The 10,742-nt window shown below is 37.1% G+C and overlaps 1 protein-coding gene across 1 annotated transcript in view; it reads left to right on the forward strand.

The window, feature by feature from the left end:
* Window positions 1-10,742, forward strand: part of RNF180 (ring finger protein 180) — a gene marked incomplete at its 5' end in the record, with an annotated part of 386,500 nt that overhangs the window by 7,169 nt on the left and 368,589 nt on the right. Inside the window, 2 exons of the mRNA XM_007952875.1 lie at window positions 1,645-2,601; window positions 5,270-5,305. Coding sequence (XP_007951066.1) covers window positions 1,645-2,601; window positions 5,270-5,305 — 993 coding nt within the window. The remainder of the gene's footprint in view (window positions 1-1,644; window positions 2,602-5,269; window positions 5,306-10,742) is intronic.

Here is a 10,742-nt window from a genome sequence, read left to right on the forward strand (position 1 = left end):
TGGTCACTGCTTGGTCACAGTCAGCTACCCAGAATGACCAAGTAGTTGAACCTGTGGGCTTGGGACCATAGTCGCAGGGGACATCAAGCTCAATTGGTATAACATACTATACAAAACATTGTTGTACCTCCTACTTTGGCAAGTAGCATCTTGGATCTTAAAAGCTAGCAAGCTGCCATCTAGATGCAACGATGGGTCTCTCTTCGTCCAGAGCAAAGAAGAATGAAGAAAACTAAAAATTCATGGAAACAATTAGTCCTAGTGACTGGTTCACCATCCGATCTGCAGCCTATATGACTCTGAGACCAGAAGAACTAGATGGTGCCTGGCTACCACTGTCATCCACTTGGAAAGGGATCTATGTAGGAGCTCCTTGATAGAGAGGGAGAACAATGTGGAACAAAACACAAAATCATTTGGAGAAATCAAAAAAGGGGGGGCATGTTTGTTTGCTGACCTGATAGAGCCTGGTGGAACCTCTGGACTGTGGCCCCTAGCTGCCCTTCAGGTCTGGAATTGAACCCACACCTGTGGTTTCCAGCCAAACAAAGGACAAGCATATGAGTTGAACATTTACCTGAGGTAGATACACTCCTTGGAGAGAACAATCATGGGAGAAAGAAGGGCTGCTTATGCACAGGGAGACAACTCAGGGGGCAGGAATGCATGGACGGATGGACACAGGGAGGAGGTAACTATGGGGATGAAGCGGGAGGGGAGCTGTTGCATTGTGGTAAACTGTGGTCAATGTCACGAGACAGTGTATGTGAATTGCTGTATGGAAAGTGAATTTGCTCTGTAAATCTTCACCCAAATCACAAAAAAAAAAAAAAAAAGTTTATGAAGAAATTAATATATGAGGGGACAGGGCTATCGGAGTGGGTCAAATATTTAGAAATGTAATTTTCTTCTTCACTCAAGAAAAGATGTCTTTTCTCTACCTGGATCACAATTTCAGGGCAGAAAATAAACAAAGGTCAGAGGTGAGAGGGAGTTAAGAACTGTGGAACTGTAACCACTATTACAACTTCATGTGATTCTAGATTCTTTGTCTTTTCCTCATATTTGTTATTTATTCATCAGCTTCATGATTACCAATAAAATTCTGCAAAAATTAAAAAAAAAATGCACTATCTGATATATGCAACCAACATCTCCTGGTTGTATATAAAAAAGCTAGGAAGAGCTTTATTCTGTTGCTTAAGTAAAGTTCCCTCCCACAGTGCTTGGTATGCAAGAAGTGTATCAAAACAGACACTTTTCTGTGAGATTTTACTTGCAAATTAAGCTCTGTAGACTGATTTGCTTCCTGGTTCCATAGTGTATTTTTCTTTTCATTAGTGAACACTGTATCCATATTCAACCCATTGTTTTAGAGCCTCTTTTTAAAAATTCTTGGGAGTATTGTTTGAATTGGCATAATTTGCAATATGTTATTCTAGAACTGCTTATCTGTTTATTGGAAGGCTTGTTTCCGTTTGCTGTTCTGTCTGCTAATCAGAAAACAGAAAGCTAGTCTTGTTGTGAGATAGAAAACTTTGATGTAGTCAGCTTTATTTATTTATTTATTTTAAATGTTTTCTTTGGTTACTTTACAGTGAAAGCATTGTGTTTTTTTCCCCCCCTTCTCCTTATTACCTGTAGACCCAGCGGACAGTTGGAAAACTGAATTGTCCTTTCTGTGGGGCCCGTGTAGGGGGCTTTAATTTTGTCAGCACGCCAAAATGTTCTTGTGGCCAACTTGCAGCTGTACATCTCTCCAAGAGCCAGACAGATTATCAGCCAATAAGGACAGGCCGACTAATGAGACCATCGCTGAAATACTTGTCACATCCTAGAGTTCAGTTAGGTTGTGACAAGGAAACTCTGCTGACAGGTAACACCTCTGAGAAAAGAAGTCTTGGGCTTTTAAACATGGCCCAAAATAATTATGGTCCTGGAAGATTAACAGAAGCACTCTGCCTGGAGGTGCGATCAACGTGTTTTGAGATGGAGAATGAAAAACTGCTCTACAAAGCATCAGATTCAAAATACCAGCTTTTTGTTCCGCAGCTGGTGACTGGCAGATGCACTGCGAGAGCTTTTCATAGAAAATCACATAGTTTGGATCTGAACAGCAGTGAGAAGCTGATTTTATTACCTACTTTTTATGAAATACATAGTAAGACTACTGCCTGTTCTAGGCTAAATGAAACACAACCTATTGACCTTTCTGACTTGCCTTTAGAAAGTAGTAAAAATAGCTGTTCCTTTCAGAATCCATCGAGTTTTGATCCTAATATGGTACTGCAAAGATTTTCAGTGGCTCCCTGTGAGAACCAGACACAAAGAGGAAGCGAATTTCAGTGTAGTCTAGAAGCTTCTGCAGTATACTCTGATCATGCTAGTTCCAACAACCTGACTTTCCTGATGGACCTGCCCTTGGCTGGCAGGAACATGCTTGAGTCCTCAGAACAGGAAGACCACCTCTCCCCTCTGGACTTCTTGAACTCGGCCACTTTTTCACTGGGCACCATTAACCAGAGGCTCAATAAGAGAGAAAGGAGCAAGTTGAAGAATCTAAGGAAACAACAAAGGCATGAAAGATGGCTACAGAAGCAGGTAATTTGCTTTTGAATGAGTTTACTGAAAATTCTATTATGACATTTTGAGGTTTGAGGAGTGGAGCTAACTGTAAATTCTTGGATTACAAAAACTTGGTTTTAATATTTTCTGAAATGGCATTTCTCTCTAGGTGTACTAATAGTCACGCAGCTTGTTTAATTGCCACGTTAACTGTGACCTTATGCTTCAAACAGGTTAGAAATGCTCCTTTTTCATAGTTTTGCCCAATTCTGCTAATACATGTTAGGGTTCATTAATCTCATAATAATTGAAATTAGATTGCTTGTCACATACATTTTTAATTCATTACATGTTAGGATTGGTTTACAGTGATTTTATTTGCACTTAATTTGAAACAAACAAACAAAAAAATGTTTCTCTAAGTAAATCCAGTCTAGTGACAAATTCATTTGCTTTCATCACATTTAGCTTAAATGGATATTTTCAAGGAGCTCATTTGTAACATGTATGCACAGTTAATATATGCACAGATGATCTAGAGGTGACTAACTACACCAACTTGCAAAAATTACCCAAAGTGTGCTTTACCCTTACTGTGACTTTATAGGATAGTGTGCTTGTGTATGATTTGAATTCCTCGTGCAACCATAATGACATATTCAAGGGTGGGGTGAATGAAGGAATTGAACAATAAGTGTTAGATGCTGTGGAAGCCAATTAAAGCCAATAGAAGGGTGCTTGTGAAAATTTAGGTTTGAGGACTACTGTATTTCTGTCTGTAGCTTTTAATGCAAATTGCCTTTATTATTTCTTGATCCTAGTGGATAGTAGTCCTTATTACTGTGTGTGCTGAATATTAACAGAGCTAAAATACAGAAAGGGGCAACTTAACATAATAGTTCGTTTTTTTAAAATATTTAGTGAACTCATTATTGCTTATGATCCTAGACTCAATTACAAAAAAAATTACTACATGGGATGCTTCAGTCAGATCAGGTCTTTTGTTAATCTTTCAGTTACTTAGTATAATTATAATTATGTTGTTGTTGTTGTTATGTGCCTTTGAGTCAGACATTATAGGTAATGATATTTTTGACTGGTTTTTGACAGAGGATGATGGGTTTCTGACAGAGGAAGTCCATTTTCAGTTATATGCAACTGATGGTATAAAGTGACTTCAAAGTATATATTTTAGAATATAAAAATGGATGTTATGCTATTATTATTATACTATCATACTTCTTAGTCTTAATTTATTGAAATTGCAAAATTCAAATCTTTATTGAAAATTTAACTTAGGTAAATTGGAGAACAAGCACCCTAATTTTCTTAACAAAGAAAATTAGAAACAGTATAGCAGAATAGAAATAATGTGAGTTAACAGTTTGGGTACACACCATGTTTAGAGCAAGAAAGAATAATAATTATATTTAAAAGTCAGTTATGCCCATTCCAGTAAAAAGAGAAATCCTGTAGAAACTTCATATATGAGATAAATTAATGACTTACTTATTTAGTTTGTTCCATGTTTAATAAAGGTGAATTCAGTAACCATTAATTAAATATTTGTTTGCAAGATATGATATCTGAGTAATGAAAAGATGACTTTAATACAGATCCTGCCTCTTTTTAATGAGGGAGCTCGGCATGCAAGGAACTTTGGTGGTGTAGGGGTTGAAGCGTTTAGCTGCTAACCAAAAGGTCAGTGGTTTGAATCCACCAGCCACTGCACAAGGAGAAAGATGAGGCAGCCAGCTTCTGTAAAGATTTACAGCCTTGGAAACCTATGGAACAGTTTTGCTCTGTCCTCTAGCATTGCTATGAGTCAAAATCGATTCAATGGCAACAGCTTTGAGTTTTAAGCATACGTGATATAAAGGAAAAGTTAGCTATTGTTAATGATAATTTTTAGAAAGTTAAAAATAATGGACTGGGAAATCTAGATTTCTGACTTTTACTTGACATTTTTATTGAATTTTTGTGCAAAGTAGGTATTTTTCAGTCACAGACATCATGATAAAAAGTGTTAATGATGCTATAAAAAAGCAGTTTAAATTTCCGAAGCTTAGGAATGTAAATAAGATTGGCCAGTTCACAATGTTTTTGTTCAGCAAATGTTAATTACTTTGGGGAAGTCATAGTGCTGTGAGTTGCTTTTAGCCAGTCAGCATTCCCCACCCCCAGCATTATCTACTTTTTAAAAATTTTAATTAAAAAAAAATCATGCATAAAATTGACATTCTTTGCACACAGCTTTATGAATTTTAGCATGTATATAGATTCATATAACCACTACCACCATGAGGATATGGAACAGTTCCATCACCCCAAAAGCTTGTGCTATAATCACACCCTCCTTTCACCCTTAATCCCTGACAACTGATGATGTCTCCATTCTTCTTCACTTTAGTTTTATCTTTTTGATAGTGTTATCAAATAGAATCATACAGTATGTAACTTTATAAAACTAGGTTCTTTTACTAACATAATTGCCTGTGTGATTCATCCAAATTGTTGCAGATATCAATAGTTCATTTTTTTTATTGATGAGTAAGTAGTATTCCATAGTATGAATAAACTGGAGTTATATAGCCATTGACTTTTTGAAGGACAGATGAGTTTCTAGCTTTTGGCAATTATGAATAGAGCTACTGTAAAGATTCCTGTCAAACTTTTGTTTGAACCTAAATTTTCATTTCTGTAGGGTAAATACTCAGGAGTAGGATTGCTGAATCATATGGTATGTGTATATTACTTTATAATAAGCTATTGAATTGTTTACACAGTGGCTTTACTATTTTGCTTTCTCAGCAGCTATGTGTAAAGTTCTTACTTTGCATCCTTGTGAGCACCTGGTTTTCTTTATGTGTGTGTGTATATATGTATATATGTGTGTGTATATGTGTGTGTGTGTATACATCATATACATATATATATACATATATATATATATGTATGTATATATATATAAAATCCAAATAGGTATTCAGTGGAATCAAATTGTGGTTTTAGTTAATATTTCCCTAACGACTAATGATGGTAAACATTTTTCATGTGCTTATTTGCTATTTATGTATATTCTTAGTGATGATTCTTTATCTTTTCTTCATTCTTTAATTGGGTTTACTGTTTCCTCCTTGTTGAATTTTGAGAGTTCTTTATATATTTTGGATGTAAGCCCTTCATCTGATAAGTGATTTGCAAATATTTTCTTACAGTTGCTAGCTTGTCTTTTTATTCTTTTAGCAGTTTTTCCCCAATAGAGTAACATTTTGATAACATTTTTATAAATTTTGATAAAGTCCATTATCTCAGTTTTTTTTCTTTTATAGATTGTGTTTTGAATGCCACTTGTAAGAACCCTTTGCCTAACCTTAAGTTACAGAGATTTTCTCCTAAAGTTTTATAGTCTTTAATTTTACATCAGTTTGAGTTTTTGAAAGGTGTGAGGTTTTTTTTCTTTGCAAATAGATGTCTTAGTTGTTCTAGCACCATTTGTTAAAAACACTGCTCTTTCTCCATTGAAATACTTTTGTACATCTGCTAAAGGGGCAAGGAGGCAGCATCTTCTGACTTCCTCTAACCTCACAAGAGGAAGACAGAATCACCTTTAGAAGCCCAAGGCCTATTCCTGCAAGGTTAGATATGCTGCCTCCTTCCAGCCCTTTCACCAACTCTGACACCAACTGTTTCTCCTGCAGCACCTACCACCTCTCTGCTGGGTTCAATAATTTGCTGCAGTGGCCACACAGAACTCACAGATTATGGGATTTATTAGGGAAACAACAGGTTACAATTCAAGTTCAGGAACACACTCAGTCTCTATCAGCCTGCTGTCTCTCAGCCGACAGTCTCTCACTCTCTCTTCCAACAGTAGGTGTCTCTCTCTCAGCAGTGCATGTCTCTTGGTGTCTCTCTCAGCAATGCGTGTCCTTCGTGTCTCTCTCAGCTGCAGTGAGAGATTCCTTCTGCATCTAGGAGGTCTCCTTTTGAGCCTGGCAGAGTGGCCAAACTAACCAATCTCAACATCAGAATTCTATGCACCTGAGAGAAAGCAAACTTCCTAGAAAATTACTTTGTGCTTCTCCTAACAGAAATACCCTAGATGGATAACTTTAACAATCAGGAGCTACTCAGTTGCTCATAGCAAATTCTACTACAGAGTTTACAAAGACTTATGGCCAGAAAAGCCACACTATGTGATTTACTACATCGCAACATCTGTCAAAAATCAGTTGGCCATACTTGTGTGAGTTTATCTTTGTGGACTCTCTGTTCTTTTCAGTTCATCTATGTGTGTACTCCTTAGCCAGTCATACTATGTCTTGGTTATTGTGCATTTATAATTACTCATAAAATTGAGTAATGTGATTCATCCAGCTTTATTGTTCTTTTCCAGAATGGTTTTAACTCTTCAAATTCCTTTGACTTTCCATATAAAACTTAGAATCCTCTTGTTTAGATTTATTTAAAACAATCCTACTGCGATTTTGATTGGAATTGAAGTAAGTCTATGTGATCAACTTAGGGAGAATTGAAATCTTCACTATGTTGATTTTGCTGATGCAGAAATATGTTCTGTCCTTCCTTTTATTTACGTCTTTCTTTCATAAGTATATCCATGTTTTCAGCACATAGAACCTGGGCATGTTTTGTTAGAATTATACTAAGTCTTTCTTTCTTGGAACTATTATAAATTGCTTTTTGGGGGTGCTTGCAGTTATACATTGCTAGTATATAGAAACCATTGACATGTTTTGATGTTGTATTTTGTGATGTTGGGAGTATAAATCTTTGATATTTTTTGTCAGATATATTTCTAAGTTTTTCATATTTTTTATGCTGTTGGTAAATACTATTGTTTTATTAAATCTGTTTCTCATTGCTTATTGATGGTATTTGTTGTTGTTAGGTGCCGTCGAATCAGTTTGAACTCACAATGAACATATGTACAACGGAATGGAACATTGCATGGTTCTGCACCATTCTCACAATTATTGCTATACTTGAGCCCATCATTGCAGCCACTGTGTCAATCCACCTTGTTGAAGGTCTTCCCTTTTTTCGCTGGCCCTGCACTTTACCCAGCACAATAACCTTCTTATGGAACTGGTCCTGTCTGACAAGATGACCAAAGTATGAGAGACTAAGTCTGGCCAGTCTCATTTCTAAAGCATATTCTGTCTGGGCTTCCTCTAAGACAGTTTTGTTCATTCTTCTAGCAGTCCATGGTACATTCAGCATTCTTCACCAACACTACAATTCAAATATATCAATTCTTCTGCAGTCTTCCTTATTCACTGACAAGATTTCACATGCATGTGAGGTGATTGAAAATACCATGGTTTGGGTTAGGGGCACCTTAGTCTTCAAAATGACATCTTTGCTCTTCAACACTTAATTTTTTTTTTTTAATAGCAGATTTGCATAATGCAGTTCATTCATTTCTTGACTACTGCTTCCATGGGCGTTGATTACGGATCAAAGTAAAATGAAATCATTGACAACTTCAGTCTCTTTCTCTGTGTATCGTGATGTTGCTTATTGGTCCTGTTGTAAGGATCTTGTTTTCTTTATTTTGAGCTATAATTCATACTGAAGGCTGTAGTCTTTGTCCTTGATCAGTAAATTCTTCAAGTCATCATCACTGAAAGATTGTGTCATCTGCATATCACAGGTGGTTAATGACTCTTCCTTCAGTCCTGATGCTGCATTCTTTATATAGTCCAGCTTCTTGGATCATTTGCTTAGTATACAGATTGTGTAGGTATGGTAAAAGGATACAACCTTGATGCACACCTTTCCTGATTTTAAACCATGCAGTGTTCCCTTGTTCTGTTCGAATGACAGACACTTGGTCTATGTACAGCTTCTTCATGAGAACAAATAAGTGTTCTGGAATTCCCATTCTTTGCAATGTTAACCATAATTTGTTATGATCCACACAATCAAATGCTTTTGCATAATCACTGAGACACAGGTAAACATCTTCCTGGTATTCTTTGCATTCAGCCGAGATCCATCAGACATCAGCAATGATCTAGCCCTTGTTTCATGCTCTGTATCTGGATTGAATTTCCAGAAGTTCCTTTTCAATATACTGCTGCAACTGTTTTTGAATGATCCTCAGATTTGATCTCATGTGATAACAATCTGTTCCAGTTAGTTGATCAGGTGGCTGTTCTACATTTCTTGACATAAATGAGTGAGTGATTCCAGTGCTGCGTCTGTTTCTGGAAACATTTCAATGGGTATTTGGTCAATTCCAGAACCTTAGTTTTTCACCAGTTCCTTCAGTGCAGCTTGGACTTAGTCCTTCAAAGCCATAGGTTCTTCATCATATGTTCCCTCCTGAAATGGCTGAATGTGGGCCAGTTCTTTTTGGTACAGTGACTCTGTGCATTCCTTCACCTTCTTCTGGTGATTCCTGCATTGTTCAGTATCCTGCCACTTGAGGCTTGAACTTTTTTTAGTTCTTTTATTTGACAAATGCTGAGCATGTTCTTCCCCTTTGATTTTCCATCTCCAGGTCTTTGCACCTTTCACTTTTAATACTTTGTCCTCTCAAGCTGCCCTTTCAAGCCTTCTGTTCAGATATTTTACTTCATCATATCTTCCTGATAGATTCAGCTAATCTCTGTTAAGTACAAGTTTCAGAGTGTCTTCTCACTTCCATTTTGGTCTTCTCTTCTTTTCTGGTCTTTCTAATGGTCTTTTGGTTTCTTCGTATATGATGTCCTTGATGTCATCCTACAACTTGTCTGGTTGTCAGTCACAAGTGTTCAGTGCCACAAATCTATTCTTCATAGTCTCTAAATTCATGTGGGATATATTCAAGGCGATATTTTGGCTCTGGTGGACTAGGTTTAGTTTTCTTCAGCTTCAACTTCAACATGCATATGAGCAGTTGATGGTCTGATCCACAGTTAGCCCCTGGCCTTGTTCTGCCTGATGATATTGAGCTTCTCCACCATTTCTTTCCACAGATATAGTCAATTTGATTCCCATGTATTCCATGTGGTGAGGTCCATGTGTATTGTCCCTATTTATATTGTTGGAAAAAAAGGTATTTACAATGAATAAGTCATTGGTCATGTAAAATTTTATCATGTGATCTCTGATGTCATTTCTGTCACCAAAGCCGTATTTTCTAGCTACCAATGCTGCTGCCTTGTTGCCAGCTTTCACATTGCAATCACCAGTAATTATCAGTACTCTTGCTTGCATGTTTGGTCAATTTTAGACTGCAGAAGTTGGTGAAAACCTTCAATTTCTTCAGCCTGGGCTTTAGTATTTGGTGCATAAATTTGAATAATAGTTGTATTAACTGGTCTTTTTTGTAAGTGTATGGATATTATCTTATCACTTGACAGCATTGTACTTCAGGATAAATCTTGAATATTCTTTTTAATGATGATTGTGATGCCATTCCTCTTTAATTTATCATTCCTGACATAATACCATATGATTGATTATCTGATTCAAAATGGCCAATACTAGTCATCCCATTTCATTTTTGACAACTTCCAGTTTTCCTAGATTTATACTTCATACATTCCATGGTTCAGTTATTAATGGATGTTTGCAGTTGCTTCCTCTTGTTTTGAGTTGTGCCACATTAGCAAATGTAGGTCCTGAAAACTTTACTCTATCCATGTCAATTGAGGTCAACTCTAGTTTGGGGAGGCAGCTTTTTCTCAGTTGTATTTTGAGTGCCTTCCAATCTGAAGGATTTATCTTCTTGCACTATAGTAGACAGTGTTTCCCTGCTATCCATAATGTCAGTGGCTGTTCTGGTTACCTAGTGCCACTTTGACAGGAATATACCACAAATGGGATGGCCTTAACAAACAGGAATTTATTCTACAATTTGGAGGCTTTAAGTCTGAGTTCAAAGTGCCAGGCTCTAGGGGCTGTGTGAAAACCCCTTGACCTTGGGCTTCAGCTCTGCCTCTTGTTCCCAGCCCACTGAAACTAGAGGCATCTCTTCACTCAAGCAGCTACTGGCTGCTGAGGCTAACAAGCCCAAGGTCGACAAATAAAATGGCACAGTCCCGATGTTACCAAACCACACAGCAGGCTATTAATGCAAGTCTATTGAAAGTCCCAAGGTCGGCAGAGCATGGCAGGCTGCTGAACAATGAAACGGCTACATACAGGGTTCAAGTGTGCCATAA

This window comes from Orycteropus afer, unplaced genomic scaffold, assembly GCF_000298275.1.
Source record: "Orycteropus afer afer isolate SDZICR_OR568_19922 unplaced genomic scaffold, OryAfe1.0 scaffold00362, whole genome shotgun sequence".
Taxonomy (NCBI): Eukaryota; Metazoa; Chordata; class Mammalia; order Tubulidentata; family Orycteropodidae; genus Orycteropus; species Orycteropus afer.